Genomic DNA, 21,458 nt, shown 5'->3' on the forward strand with positions numbered 1-21,458 from the left:
ATGCATTTCTTTTATTTCTCTATAGGTACAATGTTATATTCAATGCACCTCTATAATCATGTATTTACATCGAATTTTCAAGTGAATATTGTTATCATAATGGTGATCAGACGAGAACTGGTGCCTTCAACATAAAAGTCAATAAATGATTTCCAAAAGTTGTTAGGCTATCACCTATCCAAGCACTAACTTGGCCCAAAGTTGCTGAACTTCAGTGATCGGACGTGAACTGGTGCCTTCAACATGGTCCAGATCATGGTTTGTATTTGTATGTTTTTTTTGTGTGCTGGTTATCTCTTCTTTCCAGAGCATAGGACACGCACAAAGGTTCTTCATATTTCTTTGGATTTGGCCTTTGTAGAGGCATCACTGAAAGTCAAGCTTCATTGGTTTAATCATCATGCCCTTTCCTTAGAGTGTGCCCCAACCATCTCTATTTTTTTCTGTTTTATTGTCAGTTTGATGCCTGAAATAATACTGCGCTCATCATTTGTGATCTTTGGGTGTAGTGAAAGTGTCCATTCTGTTGTGTGTGTTCTGAACATGACGAAAGTGAACTCTTGTGTATTATGCTGAGCCTCAGTCTAATGTGTGAGTTTCTTAGCAGGACTTTTGTGGATTAAGTTGTTACAAGTGTGCGTTAGCGAGAGGCTAGGGGATGTGTATACTTTTCTTTCTGCCTTAGCACGTCTACACATACAATTTAATTAGCTTAAAGGGAAAGAATGTTCTTTAAAGGAGTTATTGTTTATCTCTGAGATCAAATAAATAATTACTGCATGTCAGAAGCTGTTCTTTAAAAAATGACGAAGTTTGTCCTTTTTTGATTAACAAATACGAAAAATACAAAATCTATTCAAAAATAAATTTTGCATTAGACTTATGTACCTGCGTTGGGTAAACAGCATAAATTCAATACATTAAAAAAAATACCCTCTGTCAAGATATATAACAAACGCAGGTATCTAGAGGTATAAGACAATGACCGATAAAGTGATGTACATCCCCAGTGATAAAACACAAAATTACTCTTTCTGTAGATTACAGATAATAGTTGAAATGTTTGATCACTTAACTTCGTGAATCAAACAATTCAAATTTACAAAAGTCCCCAAAGTTGTTAAGCAAACCTATAAGAAAAGGTTATGATAAAACTTTGTGGACTAGTGTAATAAACAGCCCATACTCCCATCTTTCACTGTAACATATGACGTGGGTTAGTTGTTAACAAGTGTTACATACACATAATAGATACAGACAGAGTGAGGGAATCTAGCTTTTTAGTCAGAGGAAGAGTGGACATTGAGCTATTTATTAGACCAGTTCCAAAATTTAAATTAAGATTCTCTTATTTGCTGGTTTAACAACTTTGGGGACTTTTAATGAATTTTGATTGGTTGGTTTATTAAGTTTAGTGTTTAAACGTTTCGACCACTAATTGTAATCTACAGAAGGAGCAATTTTGTGAATTAAAATTAGGGATGATCTTCAATTTATCGGCCATTGTCTTATCCCTTTATATCCCTGAGATGTATTAACCACATGTTCTTATCTTTAAGTTTATTGTGCATATAGTCATTTCAAAATCAATTAAAAACAAGATTTTTTATCATTTTAATCAGTAATTAACAATTATATATTAACAAAAAATATTTTAAGACGTGATTTAAAAAATGAGGGATTTTCAAATGAGCGAGGATGGTAACTTTTATGTTACAAACGAGGTAAAAAAAGCGTAACTATTCTATAGTTGGAGAATTTCCTGCTGTCCGTAAAAACGTCACTAAATGAAAGTCAAACGACACCTTATTACAGAGGTTTTAGTTAAAAGATGTATAACGAATTTTTAAAAAGTGGTCACAAATGACCTATCATTGAAATTACTGCACTATTATTTGGTTGGCTATAAAAATAAGGTCATGCTTGCCTACTATTGTTCAATTAAAATGTATACTGGCCTGCCATTGGTAATTTAATCAGGTGTATTGGCCTATAATTTGGCATTTGTGTTGGATGACGTCATTTTTTTATAGGCTCAATAAAGAGCTTCGTCGGCGTCGACATAATGGCTATCATTAGTCATAACTGAAAGAGATCTAAGAATTAAGGACGTCCAAGCTTTTTAGGGAGGGGGGTGGGGGTTAATTGCGTAAAAAGTGTTTTACTCCGGTTGTAAATTTATATCAGGGAGTGACGAACCCCAAACTGTCCCACTTTGAGAAAGTCGATTCCAGTGACGTCATATACGTTTCGGGAAAGAAAAAGGGAAGGGGGGAAGAAAATCTCTTCAAAAGAGATGGGAGAAAATGGAAGAGATTTTCTTCCCCCTTCCCTAAACGTATATGACGTCACTGGAATCGTCTTTCTCAAAGTGGGACAGTTTGGGGTTCGTGCAGGGAGTGATATTTCAAAGGGGCGAGGGGTTGGGTAGTCCTGATTCGAATGTAAAACACAATCCAACAATAACTATAAGTTACCAAAGGCCTAATAATGCAGGGTAAGATTTTAATTTTTTCAGAATGGCATCGAAACCTGTTAATATCCGCTGTATTAGAACCGGTTCTCAACCATACTGAAAAATCATGTATAGCATTGAATTACAGACAAATTTCCATGAATATTAAAATAAAAATCCTCCTGGGCTAACCAAATTGGTTTGAAACTTATAATTTTTTTATTTTAATATCCGCGGAAAACAGTCTATTATATGATCCGATAAAAAACTAGTCCACCTTAGGTAAAACAGAGCTTTGATGAAAATGGATTTATTCTTGTGCGTGCACTATTCTCCACAAAGGTAAGTTACTAGTACCCAAAGTTTGTTGGCTCAAAATATTTGGGTACTTTTACTGAACTTTATGGCGGCGCTTTATAGTTTTCTGCATTTTTAGTGATTTTTTGGGAGGACGTAAGTGTACAGATTTGTTTAGAGGACAATGTTTGTTTGAAAATTTATTTTTATTTTTTTGTCAATGGCTTTGTTTTAGTCCAACTGAATTTTTAAATAATATAAAATTGTTTATTATTATACGTTAACTTTACTGCGTTTTATTAAATTTCATTATTTTCATGTTTAGGAAAATCATAAAGGACTTTGATGACGTCATTTTTAGCCCTAATTATGTATGTATTTTTATAAGGAGGTAGAAAATTTGAAGAAATGTATGGAAACAAATACTGAAATACCAAAGGTTTCTTTTATAAATTTAACAAGGATGACAACATCCATAAGTAGTGAAACACGATTAAATGGTGAATAGACAAACAAACAGACAAATTGACTTCTATTGCCATGAATAAGAAAAAGTAAGTTTATGATACAAAAAAATAAAAGTTGCATGCCCGACAGACCGAAAGACCAAGAAAGTTGTATACTGGATGCTTTTTGTTAAGGGTAACTTGATAAAAATAAACTAAAGTCTCTTTTAACGGTCCTTGGACAAACGCAGGAGTCCCAAACGTCGGAGTGGACAAACGCAGGAATGGGCACCTAACCTAACCTATTTTAACTATATTTTAGGTTTTTAAGTGCCTTACCCCTTTGTCCCTTTTAACCCTTTTAGCTAGCAGTCTTTTCACACATTTCCCTAAAACGTTGCGAACGAACTGACGGACGGACAGAACAGTGAAACTAAATATTAAAATATATATTTCTAAAAACAAAGCTTTTCTATAATTAGGGTCGGTCCGTCCGTCCGTAAATCTGTAACGGTTAGCTCTTTTCGTTAATTTAGGCATGTTAGAATTGCCCCATCGATTTTAAACTTTGCATGGTGATTCCTGTAGTAGTTAGGTAGGATTAGAAAACATAGCAACTCTATAATCGTTACCAGCATGTACGTACGTCATTTCAATCATGTTGATTTTAAACTTTTTAACGATAGAATTTTATGTGAAAAAAATTATCCTTTTCTTATTATCCAGTTATTAAACTCTACACGTGTTAATGTTCGTTTGTCCTAACATTTGATAGCTTCGCATTTATGGATGTTGTCATCCTTGTTATTGTAAAAATTCTTATTTAAACTTTTTTAGAAAAGGATGGAGGTTGTTTTTGAAAAAGTCCTTAAAATTGAATATAACTAATAGTAATATGTATGTTTCAGCATGCTATAGGCAGGTCTGACGGAAAAGGAGCTAAAAGCAAGTAAGTCAGTTATATAACAAGGACGATTACAATTAAGAATCTGTTGGAAATTAAACCTAAACGGATAAATAAGGATACGTTGAGAGAAGGGAATGGATATGGAAGTGAAAAAATTGAATTATATGCACCTTAAATCAAAATCGTTTCAGGCTTTCATTACCCAGGGATCTAAAGGGATAAGACAATGACCGAAAAATTGATGTACATTCCCAAAGATGTACACAAATTTACCCATTCTGTATATTACAATTAATAGTTGAAACGTTTGGACACTCAACTTAATGAAAGTTCCCAAAGTAGTTAAGCCAACGAATAAGAAAACTTTAGTATTAAACTTTGGGGACTAGTGTAATAACCAGCTCAATGTCCCCTCCCTAAATGATTATAACAAACATGTAGGCCGGCAACAGATTGACTGATAAGAACACTTATAGAGTAGCTTCGCTTCTAAAATTTAGATAACTTTTTAATTTCAAATATATAATAGAATCCAAATCATTTATCATAATCTGTTTTAAATGATATTTCATGTTTATCATAAACTATGTCTTTAAGCCTTTCCTTATTGTTGTTGCGGTACTTATGTACACAATTGTGCTTGTCATAGGTTGTGCGTTTGGAACAAGGCTGGTGATGATGTGTGTGGCGTAGCTGTCAGAACACAAAAGGTTCATTTTTGTTTAGTTTTGTTATTCTATGTCTTAAATTCAAAACCGTTTGAATGCTTTGGAGTTGGTATTAGATAAGATGGATTGCCATATCTAAGTCGGTTCCAAACTTTAGGCTAACTTTTAAAATAGTAAAAGGTTAACAGGCGGCTGATGAACGGCTGTCTATGCATTCCGCCGCCTGCAGGAGCCATTCGGCCACAGCCACCCTCAATGTTGCAACTGTTTAGCAGCTATAGCCGCTGTATTACTCATTCAAAAAGCTAGGACAATGCTGCAGTAGCAGTCGCAATTATCTGCATGGAATCGAGTAAGTTGGGTGGCTTTTTGTAAAAAATAATCTACTTTGTGCTAGCTTTCCTCAACCACTCTCAGCTAGTACAGCCACCGTTAGACGCAGCCACCAAAAGTCAAAGCCGCACCACTAACGGCTCCTCTGTCAACCGCTTGTAATTATCCTAGTTTTTTTTCTTCCAGGATATACGGAAAGTGTCATGTATGACTTCATAAAAATACGTCTATTATCCATATCTTTTTGAGAGGATTCCTTTCCCACTTCTCCTATAATCCTTCCTTTTTAGACATATTTTTATGATGTCACACATGACTTTTTCAGCATATATTTTTATCAAGGTTGCTGGAACTTTGGAAACTTTGCTTGGAGGATATGAACTTTATCATTACCACAGCAAACTAATGATGAAAGAGGTATTTTTATTAATAAGGAGGACATCAATCATAAAAGTGAAGCTCTGAAATGGATGGATAAACGAACATTACCACTTGTAGAGTGTCAGAGTTGAATAAGCAGAATAGTAATGTAAAGTCTAGTAAAGTTTAAATTCCAAAAATCAGATCAATTGGATGATTTTAGTAAATGAAAATTTTACAAGAACTTACTTTTAGAAAATCAATATGTTTTAAATGGACCAAACTGTTATAGGAATCACCATGCAAAGTTTAAAATCGATAGGACAATTCAAACTGACGGACCGACCAACCATTTCATATATATATATATTTGGTCATAGTTAAGAACAATTTGACCTAATAAGAGCATTTGACTAAACGGTTGCATCCAACCTTATTGGATATACACAAAAAAATGACTACCTTATGTGAATTAAATTAAAATTTAGCCTGAGATAGGAGGAGCCCACCTGTGGCACCAAGACTACGGGTACTGGTATCAGAACCAGTGTCTCACTCCAGACATGGGGTCCGTCTTCATGCCCGTGGACAGGTGCACCAAACAAAACTCCTGTTTACAGGTTTGTACAGGGATCTAAAGGGATAAGACGATGGCCGATGAATTGATGTACATTCCCAAAAATGAAACACAAAATTACTCCTTCTGTACATTAGAATTAGTAGTTGAAACGTGTGAACACTCAACTAAATGAAGTCCCCAATGTTAACATGACCTAAACTAAAACAAACAGACGAAAAACTGTTGCTTTTAACCAAAATTTTGAACATAATTGTCCTTGTTTTTCTTATTTAGGTATTGGCTGGGAGTCACAAGATGGGGCGTATAGAGCATTATTTGATGGGGGATCAATCTGGTGCCGACCCCCGCAGGGTTGAGATGGCTAAACAAAAGTAAGATTTTTGGCTAAACTGACAATATTCTAATAATTAGATTACAATTACAGTCTTATAATCCTTTATATAAAAGTAACAGAATCTGTTTCTATTTGTGTCTCTACATACCTTCAAATAACTCTGCCTGTTTGATCGATACGGTTCTCTTTTACAGTGAAGCTTCTTATAGGTCCAAATATCTTCTTTTACTTTTTCTTTTAAATCTAAAATGGAAATTGAAGGTAACCCCCTCCTCCCTTACCTCATACCCCTTCTCTCAAGTGTTCCAAGAGGCGTTTAGGGGCATAGCCGCTATAATTATCCCATTATATAAGGTAGTAAGTTTTTTGTCTGTAGAAAAGGATCTCTTTAACCTCTGAACCGATGTTGTTCTCCTTTACAATGAAGCTTCTTGTGGGTCCAGTGAAGGTTTATAAATATTTTGCGGGAGGATATCTCCTCCCTTCCTAGAGAAATCGCCACTGGACAAAAATAAACTTCAAATTTCCTTTTGATCCTTAAATTGAAAATTAGATACGGGTCCACTTTGCCCCCACCTCAAGTGCCCCTAGAGGCTTTTAGGGGGTGTAACCGCTAGTAATTATCAGAATAGAATTTATTATTTAGATACTCGCATGTATATGTTGAGATGGAGCCAGGAGATGCTCTCTTCTTCCATTCAAACCTTCTTCATACTTCGGATCAAAATAAGGTTATATTATAGTAATTGGATGTTCTGATGCCTATTTTTAATACAGGTAGGGAGGGGACAATGGGCTGTTTATTACACTAGTCTCCAAAGTTACAGAATGACATTGTCTTATTTGTTGGTTTCATTACTTTGGGTACTTTTATTGTATTTTGATGGGTTGGTTCATTCAGTTATGTGTATAAACGTTTTATTGTAATCCACAATAAGGGTAATTTTATATATCATCATAACGGATGTCCAACAATTTATCGGTCATTGTCGTATCCCTTTAAATCCCTGGTTTAAATATATATTTCTCTAGAGTCTAATATTCTTCATATTTAGTATCAAAATAAGATAAAGTAAAGATGTTCTTATTCCTGTATTCAAATATATATTTTCTCTAGAGTTTAAAATTTATCATATGTTTCACATTTTCAAATAAGTTAGTAAGATAAAGTAATACAAATGGCCAATGATAGGCCGATACACAGACTAAATTACCAATGGCAGGCCAGTATACATTTTAATTGACCAATCGTAGGCCAGTATGACGTCATTTTTATAGACACTATAAAAAGCTTCGTGAATTTCCTTTTTCAATGTTGAGTATTAGTAATCCATATCATTTCATCAAAAATATTCTGCCAAAAAAAATAATATTTATTTTTTGTTTTAGAGTCAAATGAGAAGATGGGTTTTAATCACAAGCTATAATCAGGCAAGGAACAATACTTTACATCCAGTGGCATGCACAGGGTTTTTCCAGGGGTTTGCGTTCAACTTTTAACAACTCCATATTGAACTAAAACCAAGAGGAGTGTAATGTAAACAACACAAGCATGAATCTAAAGGGATAAGACAATGGCCGATAAATTGATGTACATTGTACATCCCCAATGATACACAAAATTACCCCTTCTGATGATTAAAGATTGTTGTTGCAAAGATTTGAACACTTAACTTAATGAATCAACCCATCAAAATTGATCTAAGTCCCCAAAGTTGTTAAGCAAACGAATAAGAAAACGTTATTTAAAATCTTTGGTGACTAATGTAATTAACAACCAATTGTCCCCATTCTCTCTGCAACAAAAGAGGTGTTATTATTTACTAAGTATATTTGCGATAACTTTTATTTAATAGATTCTTCCAATTTTTAACATTTACAAAAGGGCCTGCTTTATTGTTTCAAGATCCATGACAGATCTATATAGGAAATAAATGTCTATAAATGAGCTCAAATTTTCCAAGGATAATCGTTTAAAGCTCATAGTGCTCCCATAATCCATAATAAACTCTCATTGCCCAGAACGATAAGACCCATTATTTACTTTATTAAAAATAAATTCTTTTTTTTTCATTTCATGTTGCTATTTACATTATATTGATGTATTTAATTTCTAATCATAAAAAAGAAAAACAAAATTTATAATATAGTAAATTTAAGAAAACTCGGTTTTAAAAGAATTCGATTGTGGCGACACTTCCTTTGTGTTCAAACATTGAAACTAAAATCTAATCATATTAACCCTTTGGTGATGGTAATGTGAAGAAAAAAAATATAATTGAAAAAATCTTATTAAAATCATTTAAATTATTAAATATTTACTTCTTTCTTTTAGATAGTAATGGCGGGGGCGGAAAATTAATTTATTGAGAAATAGATATATACTTATAGAACATTAGCCAATAGCGAGATATAGACGAGCCAACTCTAGTATTATCATAACACCTATTGGGGGATACAATATTTTTCAAAAAAGGTGCTGGGGGTGGGTGTTGGTTTTCAGTTCAAAAAGTACTTTAGGGAAACCACCAAGGCATTTAAACTAGCTTTTCGCTTAAACAATATGCTTTATGCATGCTATTAACAATATGATACTTTAATTATAAAACTATCTCCAGTAAGGCTTCGAAACCGATTAATATCTGTCGAATTAGAATCCGTTTTAAGCCGAGCTGAAAAATCATGTATTGTAGTGTATTATATCCCGTATTCTACGAATAAAATAATAGTTATTTCTCGCATCGTATTATAAACGGCTTTCCGCGAATATATATAGCTGGATATAATACGATGCTAGACATAGTTTTTTCGTATAAATGAGAACCGGTTCCTATCCACCGGATTCGAATGAATACGAGAATATATAATTATAATACTAATACCAGTTTTGTTAGTTAGGGATAACAAAACTAGTTTAAATCTTATAATTGTAATTTTTATATATCCACGGAAAGCTGTTTATAATACGTTGCGATGAATAAGAATTATTACAGGCTAGAAATTGTCCTGACCTGAAGCATCATCACGCTGATTATCACCCTCTTGATATTCTACCAAACAGTGCCCTAGGGTGAGTTCATTTATATGCAGGATGGCCACAGACTTTTATGTGACATAAAAATATAAAGTGAAAATAGCATGCAATAATTTAAATGCATACTATAAAGTTCTCCAAAAGGTCAATACCACTTCTTTAAATTTTGCCTTTCGGTGCGGGTTTTTATTTTATTCTTATTGAATCAGAAATTATTTGCAGTATTGCTTTGCTTCGAAAACAATTAATATTAGAACCGGTTCTCAACTATACTGAAAAATCATATATATAGCATCGTATTACAGACAATTTTGCAGGCATATAAAAAACTAACAAGTTAAGGGGGAGAAGTAGGGTCATAACCTCCCCAGAACTAAAAAAAATAGATTAATACAATGTACATATTTTTAGGGAATGTGATAAAATGGATTCATCTTTACCTAAGGTTAATTATTATAAAAAAACAAAGATGACAACATCCATAAGTAGCGATTATGGATGGACAAACAGACAAAGTTAGTTATAGAGCAGATGTTAAGCTGTCAATAAATAAAATTGTGCATAGATAATTAATAAACAAGGATGATAACATCCATAAAAGCGAAGCCCTGAAACGGTAGGGCAAACCGACATTAACACTTGTATAGTGTCAGAACTAAATAATCAGGATATATAAATTTGTAAGAGTCGAAGCAAAATTGTAAGTAAATTTGTTGAAAAATTGCTTAATACAGGATAATGTTTATGGATTATTTACATTTTTAGGACTTGATTATAGAGTTGCTTCGCTATAACACTATACTTTGTTGTCCCAGGATTCAATATACCAAATTTCAGATCAATCTGATGATTAGATCACATAAAAATTTGTTATTAAAAAAAGTAAAAAAGCAACATGTTTAAAATGAACGTACGGTCATTCTGGTAATGATTATAGAGTTGCTACGCTTTCTAAATCGTACCTAACTATGCAAAGTTTGAAATCGATAGGACAATTCCAACATGCCTAAATTAACGAGAAAAGCTTTTCGTCACGGACGGACCGACTTTAATTATAGAAAAGCTTCACTTAAAGAAGTACGTATTTAAGCCATCTGAAGCATGACCGACAGACCAGGTAAATACAGGGTGGCCACAGACTTTTTTTCAAAATAGTATAAAATAGTATGCAAAAAAAAAGTAAATAGTATGCAATAGTATGTAAAATTTTTAAAAATAGTATGCAAATTTTTTAAAAATAGTATGAAATAGTATGCATTTTAAACAAAATAGTATGAAATAGCAGGCATTTAAAACACTATAGGGCCTTTAGGGTTAGCTATCAGTAATTTGAAATGTCCGTATGTCTTAGTTTGGGGGAAACGTGATTTTCTCGGCTCCTATAAAAGATAAAAGGCTGAAATTTTTAGACAACATTCCCATTATTAAGGAGCACAATTAACTATAAAACATCAATGGTGGTAGGACCGCTTTTAAGCAGGTTTTAGGCTATTTTTGTATTTTTCACATTTTTCTCCGTACCTTTGGTGTTTATGGCCCAATTTCCGAAGTTTTTCAGTTATATATATCAAAATTAAATTTCCTGTCGTTTCAAGAAAACATCAATAGCGGTCAGACTGCCTTTTTGAAGGTTTTTGGCTATTTTTATATTTTTCCTCCTATCTTTGGTGTTTATGGTCCGCTTTTAAAAATTTTTGTAGTTAAATATATCAAAATTAAATTTCCCGTTGGTTTAAGCATCCAGTGTGTAATTTACTTTGACCGTCAGTCTGTTAGTCATAGTACTGAAATATAAATAGTAAGAAATTAAAAACAAATGTTGAAAAGGTTTCGTTATTTTTTCCTAATATACATGCTTTAAACAACTAATATCTAAATTCTTATTTATTTGTTTGTGCTTCGCTACTTATGGATGTTGTCATCCTTGTTGTTCATATATAGGACAATCCGGTCCAAAAGTATGTAGCACAGCGATAACACTAAATACTGAAATAAAACTGATATACTAGATATGGCATATTTATTTAAAGTAGATCGACACATTCCAATAGTATACAATTGATTCTAAATTCTTAAAACCAGCCTATCTATGATTAGAAAGTACGTAGCATTTTTAACATATTTTATATAGACAGTAGCTGCGCTATTTCAAGTTGTGTATGTTCAATTTATACTTTTTACGTCAATATATTGTCGCGACAGGTTATGTTCAGTATATTGTTTACCTTTACTACAGCTGGGAGTTTTTTTAAGTGCTGCTTTTCTATAAATAGGTTCTCATGTATGTCCGTCCGTACGTAACGGATAGCTCTTGATGATAATTTAGGTATGTTAAAGTTGTCCTATTGTTTTCAAACTGCATTATATGATGTCCGAAACCGTTAGATACTTTATAATTATTGTCAGTATGATTTAATTATGATTCAAAGGAAGATTAGCCACAATTTTATGAACGATTATTTTTAGTTTAATTTTTATCCTATAATATAAGTAGTAGGTAAGTTTGTTTTTCTAAAGCCAAAAGTATGTTGGTCCTAATCGGTTATACTTTTCAGCTAAGCTCATAAAAAACTTGGTTGGTTTTAAGCTATTTTCCTGAGGCGAGGGGCGAAGCAACAAGTGTTATGTGGATTTGATGACGATTCCCATGTTGAAGGATGGGAGATTGTAAGCGTTGGCTCTTGGCTCCACGTCTGCTGCTGATGGTGTTGCTGCTGATGTTGGAGGTAGATGTGCTGCGTAGAAGCGGCCAACATAACATCCAGCCACAGTGTTTTCAACATTCTCTGGTGATGTTGGAAGAGAGCTTGATGTTGAGATTAATGGAGAACATCAGCCACAGTGTTTTCAACATTCTCTGGTGATGTTGGAAGAGAGCTTGATGTTGAGATTAATGGAGAACCTGTGCCTACTGAAAAGAAGCCTAAGATCCTAGGAGTCACTTTTGACGGTCTTCTTTCCTTCAAAGAACATGTCAGCAACATTAAGACCAAGATCCTTGCTCAGAACAATGTTCTGAAAGCTCTTGCTGGCTCCACCTGGGGGAAAGAAAAAGAGGTAATAATCAACACCTACAAAGCAACAGGTCAGTCCCATCTTAACTACTGTTGCCCTCTTTGGACCCCTTCACTTAGCAAGACATCATGGGATGAACTCCAGGTAGCTCAGAACCACGCCCTCAGAGTCGCCACTGGCTGCCACAGGATGTCTAACATAGACCATCTCCATGACGAAACTAAGGTGATGAAAGTGCGTGATCACTGTGAGATGATCAGCAAACAATTTCTACTTGCCACCCAGAAACCTGATCATCCCAACCACACTGATCTCAGCAGACCTCCCCCCCTCCGCCAGATGAAACAATCCCTATCTTCTAAATTTGGCAATGAAATAAAAACCATTGCTCGCAATCTGACGGAGGGAAACTACAAACAAAAACTCAAGTTTATCCACACCAAATCTGTAAAGGAGGCCCTTAGCAGATATGACAACAATAAAGTTCTGCAAACACGACCACCAGAAATCAACGGATCTGAGAAAAGCCTACCCAGAACCACCAGATCAACTTTGGCCCAACTAAGATCTGGCTATAGTAGCTACCTAAACAGCTACAAATCCCGCATCGACTGCAGTGTAATAGACAAGTGCCCCCACTGCGATAATAGTCACACTACTGCCCACCTTTTTAATTGTCCAGGCAACCCCACAGACCTCACTGTCACCAGCCTCTGGAACAAACCCATGGATGCCGCCAGATTTCTCAACCTGGCAATTGATGACGAAAATCATGAAGAAGAAGGATAAGGGCTACAGAAAGAAAGAAACAAGTGTTATGTAATTGATAAATCAACCCTACCATCTAATTGCAAAAGGGGGGGGGGGGGGAGAAATGTGGTGACTCGTCACACGTGACACGACATACCAGCAATTTTATTTTGGGTGCTACTCCCTTAGTTTTAGAGATAATTGGGTGAAATCTTTTTGGTTGTGTCACTAATTACCCCAAGTTTTGGTATCTTTCAAAAAAAAATCTTTACATTGAATGTAGAAATACCAATAACTTTCAATAAAGGTACAACAATCTGAACTGAACTACTACTTTCTTCTGGAAACATTTCCAAAAAAAATAAAGAAGCGATTTTGCCGTATTTTCACAGTAGCATTTGATAGGTTATTTTAGGTTAGGTAAGTGTTAATGATTGCCCCGCAGGGTTAGAGCCCCCCGCAGGGACTAGAAATAGGAGAAAAGATACTGTGAAAATGCGATGAAACCTGCTACTTGGCTTTCTTTTCATGATCAAAAAAATCAGTTTGTTTTAGTTACCTAAAAATTGAAGAAATAGTGGAAATAGTATGCAATTTTGGACAATAGTGGAAATAGCATATTTTTTTGGAATAGTTTGCATAGTATGCAAAAATAGTGGAAATAGTGGATATAGTGGAAATAGTATGTTTGTGGCCAGCCTGAATAAATTGAAAGATCCTATTTCAGAGCTTCGCTTCTTATGTATGATGTAAATGTGATCCTTGTTTGATTAGGACTTTATGAATCCCGCAGATGATCATAGTGCTAGAAGTTTAAAACGCCTAGAAGCAAATTAACAAAACACTTTCTTAGATTTTTTCTCAAAGGTAGCTATTTTTTCGTTGTGAAATGTTTCTATTTTCACAATTGAATTTGTCTGTACGTATAAATCTATTCTAAATAGTCAATATAGAAACTAGAGTTGGCAATCCGCCGAACTTTTGGGTCGGTTTCGGATTCTTACAAAAATCTGCAAAAAATTAAAAAGGATTAATCCGTGGATTGCTAATTCTTGTTTTTATTTTGTGTGCAGATTTTCGGATTCCGTATTCTTGCAATATTTTAAAAGGTCTTTAATATAAACAAACATAAAAAAATTCTAACCCTTACTGAACCTAACCTAGCCTAAACTAAGCATAAAAAGCTACTGCAAAAATAAAATAAAAAAGGGATGCCATGCTATCTACCATTTTAGTTGTAGTTAAGAAACAATAAAATACTTTTTTGGTTTTTGTCTGCCACATTTTAAATAAAAAAAATGTACCTAAGTGCTACTAAAGTCATAAAAATTACCATTCCGAATCTGTTATTGCGGATCCTGGGTTCAAAAATTGTACGGAATCTGGATTGCCAAACCTAATGGAAACAATCAAATTTTCGGAACATAAAAACAGACATATGCTTCATATTATAGAGAGCTTTTCACGGATAATAAAATTAAAAACTACAAAAATAACCCAAGTTTTGTTAGCCCCGAGGGGCCTAAGACCCGGGCTAAGAAAACTTGTATTCATAAGATTCTTATTTTATTATTCGTAGAAAATTGTCTATATTACGATATATGATATTTCTTCAAGACTTAAAAACCGGTTCCAATCCAGCGGAAATTTATCGGTTTACCAGCCATACTGTAATAGTTATTTCTTTCATCGTATTATAAACCGCTTTCCGCGGATATAGAATGTACAATTATATAAGATTAAAACCAGTTTTTTTAGCCGCGAGTTGCCGAAGGCACGGGCTAATGATTGTACATTTTTATATTCGTAGAAAGCTGGATATAATACAATGCTAGACATAGTTTTTTCGTATGGATGAGAACCGGTTCCTATCCAACGGATTCGAATGAAGACGAGAATATTAATTCCTGATTTTTTAAGGATTTTATGGATAACAAAGATGATAAAAGCTATCTTAGTTTAAAGAAACTTGAAGAACAATAAATTTTCCTAGAAATATTATGTATGCCTATAGGTATCCTTTATAGGCTAGGCGTACCTAACTTATCTTTATTTATGATTCTTTTACTAAATGCCTTTTTTTTATATAGTTTTCTGTGATTTTTTAATCTTATTGCATATAAACAGAGATTTGATAAAAAATAAATTTTAAGGAACTATCTTGCCTGGTTGAATAGAACAATACAATTATAATTACTCTACAACTCTATTTTCCCTCCAATTTTTATTCCAGGGCAAAATAAATTATAACGTAAAAAAATTGGGGATAGAACCAGTATGTGTGTGTGTAGCCATTGTTTCTTAGTGTTTGGACAGAAGTAGTCATAGAGAAGGACGAGACACCTTTGTATAGCCACTTGGGCTATCATGCTCCAACCTCAAGTACATTATCTTGACCCGCTGTCTCAAGGGAGCTAATCTTTATTACCACACCATCGCCGAGTATGGCAGGTGTTCCAATGAAGTCACTGTAAAGATTTACGCTATCCGCAGAGGATAAAGGTTGTACATATATTATGTACGTGACTATTAAGTATTCAAACCACTCAATAATCTGATCCCTTATTAAACAACCAGGGGAATATGCGTGCATGTATTCAACGGAGAAATTCGAGTTGACACATTGGAACTAACTCTAATTACCGTAACACAGTGCTTTACCACTGAGCTACGACGCCTCTGTGGGGGGAGGGGGATTCAACCAGTAAAAAGGTATAGGACAGAAGCGAAGTAATATAAAATAATATTTTGGGCGCAATGAAATCGATGCTATGCCTCAGAAACCAAGGAACCTTACCTAACAGATATTTTTTCGAATTAATTCAGTTGTTGATGATAACAGCGGAGGTAGAAAAAAAAGACTCATATCTGCTTAAAAAAATACTTTTAAAAACATTTAAGTTGGTGTAGTAGAAAGACAAACTTTTAGAGTAACTTCGCTACAAAAAAAATAAATATTTTAACTTGATCATGTATTTTTTTTCTTTGGGGACAAAATTTCACTGGTCAATTACTTCCAATGACATTTTTTCACTAGAACAAAAAATTAATAACAAAACAAAAAAAATGGAAAAAAATTTCACCAAAAGAATTAATTTTACTGTGTACAATTTATGTGATGTAAAAAATAAAATAATTATATTTGAGTAGAAAAAAACAATAATTTTGAATTAACAAAAATTTAAAATCAAAAAGGTAGGTATTTTTTTTCATAAGTAGAAAAAGATATAACAAAACATACATAAGTTAAACTAGACATTTTATTTCTCATTAGAAAAAGGTGGAAGGTGGGAGTGGGGGGGTGTTTCTTTACCATCTTAGTCCTAATCCTCTGTGTTATCAGTAATTTTGACAAAGGTGGTGAAAAATGCCATCCCCACAAAAAAAATCAAGACTAAGTAACTCAATAAAGACTACAATTTTAGTGTGAAAGGGATGGTCTTCCAAATAATGGTGTGACATCTATTACGCTAAATATTTCATATATCAAACTGCCCTTGAATCAAAAATCCTCATTTTTTGTGCAACCTGTATTACTGCGAATATGAAACACTTAGCGGCTAAGACAAAAATATCCCTTTTCTTTTCTAAGTGCGTTTTTCGATTAGAAATCACAACGATTGCTTATAAATTGAGCAATTCTTAACCTTATAATGACAAAAATCAAAAGCAAAACAATAATTTGGGTTCAATTTGAAATGGTAACAAAAAATAATAACTATTAATGAAACTTGAATTTGTTTCTATTGCCATTGTTTTTAAAAGACAAATTAATAGATTTTTGTTGGTTTGATTTTAGAAGATTTTTTCTTCGAAAAGAAAATAGTAGCTTTCGCAAAATTCCGTAAAGTAAGATTCCAGTCAAATGCACTTATTAGGTCAAACTGTTTTTAAATATGCGTTCAACTATATACAATGCGTTTGGTCAACATTAAGAACAGTTAGACTTAATAAGATCATTTGACTGAAAGCTTGCTCACAATTATACAGAAAATTGCGAAAGCTACTATTCCCATTACAAATCCTAATCTTGTCTCAGACTAGAAAGAACATAGGGATAAACCAAAGATATTTAATCCCCCAAAAAATAGCTTTTTGTAAACTTGTCTATTGGGATGAAGACTAAATTATCTCTTATTGACTTTTCCTTGTATTTCTAGTATTAATAGTCTTCTGTTCAATATTTTAATTAGCTATTTAAGTTATTATTTCTCTATGATATTGTCTAAATTTCTGCTCTATAGTTATTTAAGGACAGAATTTTTAAAAATAAATAGGTTATAAACTTAGTTTCCTATAAACATTTACATAAATAACTTGGTTTTAATTTTAAAGTTAAACTTTAATGTCTATTTTATCATTTATTTTTAAAAATTCTTTTCCTTAAACTTGAAAATGTTTCTTTGAATGTGATACACGTTGAGTCTTTGAGTGATGGTTGTATTTTTGTAGCACAGCTACTCTATAACTGGTAGCTTCATTGTGTCTAGTTCTTGAAACTTCCATCGAAGCCAGTAAAGCCGGCCAGCTTGAAGATTGGATAGTAACTCTGAAATAAAACGTCACATGAATTATCAAGAAAACAAATTCAAATATGGTTACTGTTTGAAAGATCCAGCTAAGAAAAATTAAAGCTTCCATGAAAAGCATGGATCGCCTACTTTTTCAAGTCTTTAAAGTAGGGTTGGCAATCCGAATCAGGAATTCGGAATCCGCCAAATTTTGGAATCCAAATCTGAAATCCGTTTTTTAATAGCGGATTCCGGATTCTTAATTTGTAGGCTAAAATTAGCGTCTTGAGTTTTTTCTTGCAACTCCCTCTTTTTGAAGGCAAAGATCACCCCCCCCCCCCCCACCCACATCTCTTCCCACATAAACCACGAAGTTGAGAGATCAGCTGGTAACGCAGAGCTCTCATTGTCCAGCTAACGATCACATGAGCTGTTGAATCCAAGAGCTCAGATTGGACAGCCAACGATCACGTGATGATCTTGTAATTAACTAAGCCCTCTAATTGGCTGTGCAGCGGTCACATGACATAAAAAATTATTTATTTTCATTTCACAGCTTTTCATGCTTCATTTATTTTTTAAAAAGCCTTTTTAAATACTGCTAGAATCCGGAATCCGCCAAATTTAGAATCTGGAATATGACAATTTTTTTGAAGGATTCTTTTAAGAATCCGAAATCCGAATCCGGCCCAAAAATTCGACGGATTGCCATTACTACTTTAAAGAAAATTAGCGCTTTTGATAATAAAGACTCTAATTAGATTCTTTTCTCCTAAAGTGAATATCGAGCACTAAAATCCCCTTATTTTTGAAGTAAATTAAAAATAGAAAGATGGGCGTAGTTTTTTTCCTATTCCTGAAACTCTGTGGGTTGCTTTAACCCTGTGGCCTATCTATACCTCCGGGGATACTAAGCACACAAACAATATAATCTAACCTAACCTGAAATTAGGTAATAAACGCACAAAAAATTAACCACCCATCCCTAATTTTTTCTTCATTCAATAAAAAAAATTAGGTTGGGGGGGGGGGGGGGGGTGGGGAGATTTCTGTAATCAACAATGCACTATGAAGAAAAAAACGCTGTTACCTTTTTATCAAGTTTATTACACCAATTCCAAGCACTGGTCAAGCGTCCATCAATACAGGACCCAGCGTCGTAGAAGTTATCAGCACCAGATCCATCGAAAGCATGCTTGAAAAAGTCCTGAAATGGATAATTTTTAGCAGTGCATCTTGACATATTTCAATTTGGTTTTGACTTCCAGCTGATTTAAAAAATTATAAAGGGATTTATTTCCCTGAGGTTTAAAGACGGCAAACACGCGGCTGCGTCTATTGTGTGCTTGGTTTTTGTATCTTATAAAGAAGATATAAAATTTGGCGTATATTTCAAAACATTTTCTGAAAAAAAAGACGTTTTATCATTACACAAAGCAAGCGAAACTCCACAAATCAGACATTTGGACAAACAAAATATGTCGATAATAAACAAATACCTATAAAACTTGAGCATTTAACATAAGAAAACAAATTTCGATGTTATTGTACATTGAAGAAAGAGAAGTTGATCATTAAACCTGTTTATTATCTTAATTTTATCAAACTTTTTTCATACAGAAAACTTATAAAATCGAATTTAACACTTTAACGTTAAAAGGTACCATGTAAGGGAAATAACTGCTGTTTTAGTGTAAGTGATAGCGTGCCTAGTTGTTGCAGGGGTTCGAGTATGGACCACAACGAGTCACACTAGAGACGTTAAGAATGGTAGCTACTGCAGCCTTGGTCCGCAAACAGGCGCAACTCATTGCCGTACAAAGTTAGTACTTACAGACAAAGGTCGTGATGGCCTACCTATGGTTCTCTAGATGATCACTTAAAATCAAAGAATAATTCTGCCCAAATGAGGTAATTAGCTAGTTTAATCAACATGTCTAAGAATCTAACCTGTAAGATATCAAGTTGACAATCCTTGATAGAGCCACAATTTCTTTCCATTAGCTCAGCAACAGTCTTATCCTCGGCTAAAATTCATTTACAACATAGTTAATAAGGGCAGGTTTTTTTCCATTTGAGTACCTAAACTATTAAAAGATATACTTCTAAATATAAGCGCAGCAAAATATAAAAAATGTAATTTAACTAAAGGAAAAGCTCAATAGTCAAGAGAATCTGCACAAACAATTTAAGAAGCAAATCATTTAGGCATTCAACAAAAACTAATTTTCCCTATAGGATTTGATTCTTATACTAAGAGTGACAAATTTAGTTATAGCGTAGACGCTCATAATCTAAGAGAATCTTCGCAGAAAAAAAAATCAGAAATCTATCCTTATTAACATCCCAAGAATCATAGAAATCAACTAAAAACAGTTCAAAATGCACAAACAAATTATAAGTAAATTAGATGCTCAGACGAATTTTTAGAAAACAATAGGATTTTTTTGTTTTATTTAAATACCTTAATAATTTCCACTTACCTAATTTAGGAATTGAATCTATGACATTGACAATCGGGTTCAAAATCCTTGGTACCTAAAACACAGAAATAGCCATGGAAAAAAAATTACCTAACTTAAATACCTAGGTATATTATATATAATGGGAGGCATTTTTTTCCCGATATTCAGTAAAGTTAGGTGCAAGCTTCCAGTCAAATGCGCTTATTAGGTCAAATTGTCCTTAATTGTGACTAAACGCATAAGTATTTTTTATCGGTGCTTTGCTACTAAAGGATGTTGTCATTCTTGTTATTTAATATAAATCATGTACCGTACCTATTACTCTTTTTTTTAACATTTATGCCACACTAATTGACATATCTTTTATCTATCCCTATAAACTTTTTCACAGGGGTGTACAGGGCGTTTCAAAAAAAACTGCGTTTTCCAAATTTGGGAAACAACCATTAGGAGTACAAAAAAAATAATTATATGTCAATATTCTCTATAAAAATATGCATCGAAATTGTTACAGGTGTTTTATAATATCTCTGAAAATAACGGCGCATTTTAAAGCATAAATATTTCAAAAGATGCGTATGATGCTTTTTTCTGGTAGAAATTTGTGCCTTAAGGTTGGTTTTCAAAAATTTATTCACTTGAAAACAACATCTTAATACGACCAATACAATTTTCTACCAATTACACTAAAAATTTCATTTAAAATTCCCTCACTGAAAACAAATATTCAGTTTTTCTTTTTGTATACTTAAGAAACATGACCTTGAAAATTGCTCATGTTCGTAAATCCCCACCACTCATTTATTCCTATAATCATTTAATTTGATTGACAGGTTAAGATATAAACTCATAATCTATCCATAATTTGTAATTAAATGCTTTAATAAAAAAAATTTAAACTTCAATAACTTTTTTGTCTTTAGAAAATTTTTGTGAAATAAAAAGGATTTTTTTTTGCTTTTTTCTATAACCTACGTTATTAAAGAAGATTCTTTTACTGCAAATGCATCACAATCAAGAAATGTGAAAAAATGACAAATTGCAGTTTCTTAAAAATGCTTTTGTGAGGAGCTAAAAAGCATTTCACCTTTAAAACTCATCAAGGTACTTTTCTTATACCTTTTTCTAAATTAATATTGAAATTCTACGATTTTTCTATACATAATAGAAGAATTATTTTAATTTTTTTTGCACAACATTTTTCACATAAAGCATTTTTAGAAACTATGTACCTATCATAGAGGCCGTATTTTTAGAGATAATGAAAAACACCTGTTTTAAATTTGATGTACTTTTTTACAGA

At 33.3% G+C, this 21,458-nt stretch overlaps 2 protein-coding genes across 3 annotated transcripts in view; one reads left to right on the forward strand and one right to left on the reverse strand.

Moving 5' to 3' along the window:
- Window positions 1–1,578: 1,578 nt before the first annotated feature.
- Window positions 1,579–15,338, forward strand: LOC145303751 (L-proline trans-4-hydroxylase-like). Of its 2 annotated transcripts, XM_080145354.1 has the most exons (14): window positions 1,579–1,724; window positions 2,738–2,797; window positions 3,141–3,191; window positions 4,107–4,147; window positions 4,755–4,815; window positions 5,449–5,523; window positions 5,955–6,086; window positions 6,320–6,417; window positions 7,027–7,111; window positions 7,770–7,811; window positions 9,374–9,450; window positions 9,826–9,859; window positions 13,954–14,046; window positions 15,100–15,338. In XM_080145354.1, exons 1-13 carry the CDS (start codon window positions 1,674–1,676, stop codon window positions 14,014–14,016), a joined length of 870 nt encoding a protein of 289 aa, XP_080001480.1. In that variant the 5' UTR covers window positions 1,579–1,673; the 3' UTR covers window positions 14,017–14,046; window positions 15,100–15,338. The 2 variants fall into 2 exon arrangements, with proteins under 2 accessions (XP_080001480.1, XP_080001479.1); XM_080145353.1 differs by lacking the exon at window positions 13,954–14,046.
- A 798-nt stretch (window positions 15,339–16,136) lies between these two features.
- LOC145303750 (uncharacterized) overlaps window positions 16,137–21,458 on the reverse strand; it is a 101,325-nt gene continuing 96,003 nt past the window's right edge. Inside the window, exons 17-20 of the mRNA XM_080145352.1 lie at window positions 20,174–20,228; window positions 19,641–19,717; window positions 18,781–18,897; window positions 16,137–17,728 (exon numbers count right to left, since the gene is read on the reverse strand). Coding sequence (XP_080001478.1) covers window positions 17,666–17,728; window positions 18,781–18,897; window positions 19,641–19,717; window positions 20,174–20,228 — 312 coding nt within the window. The 3' untranslated portion in view covers window positions 16,137–17,665. The remainder of the gene's footprint in view (window positions 17,729–18,780; window positions 18,898–19,640; window positions 19,718–20,173; window positions 20,229–21,458) is intronic.

The sequence above is a fragment of the Acartia tonsa genome, chromosome 13 (assembly GCF_053477335.1).
Source record: "Acartia tonsa isolate MP-2025a chromosome 13, ASM5347733v1, whole genome shotgun sequence".
NCBI lineage: Eukaryota > Metazoa > Arthropoda > Copepoda > Calanoida > Acartiidae > Acartia > Acartia tonsa.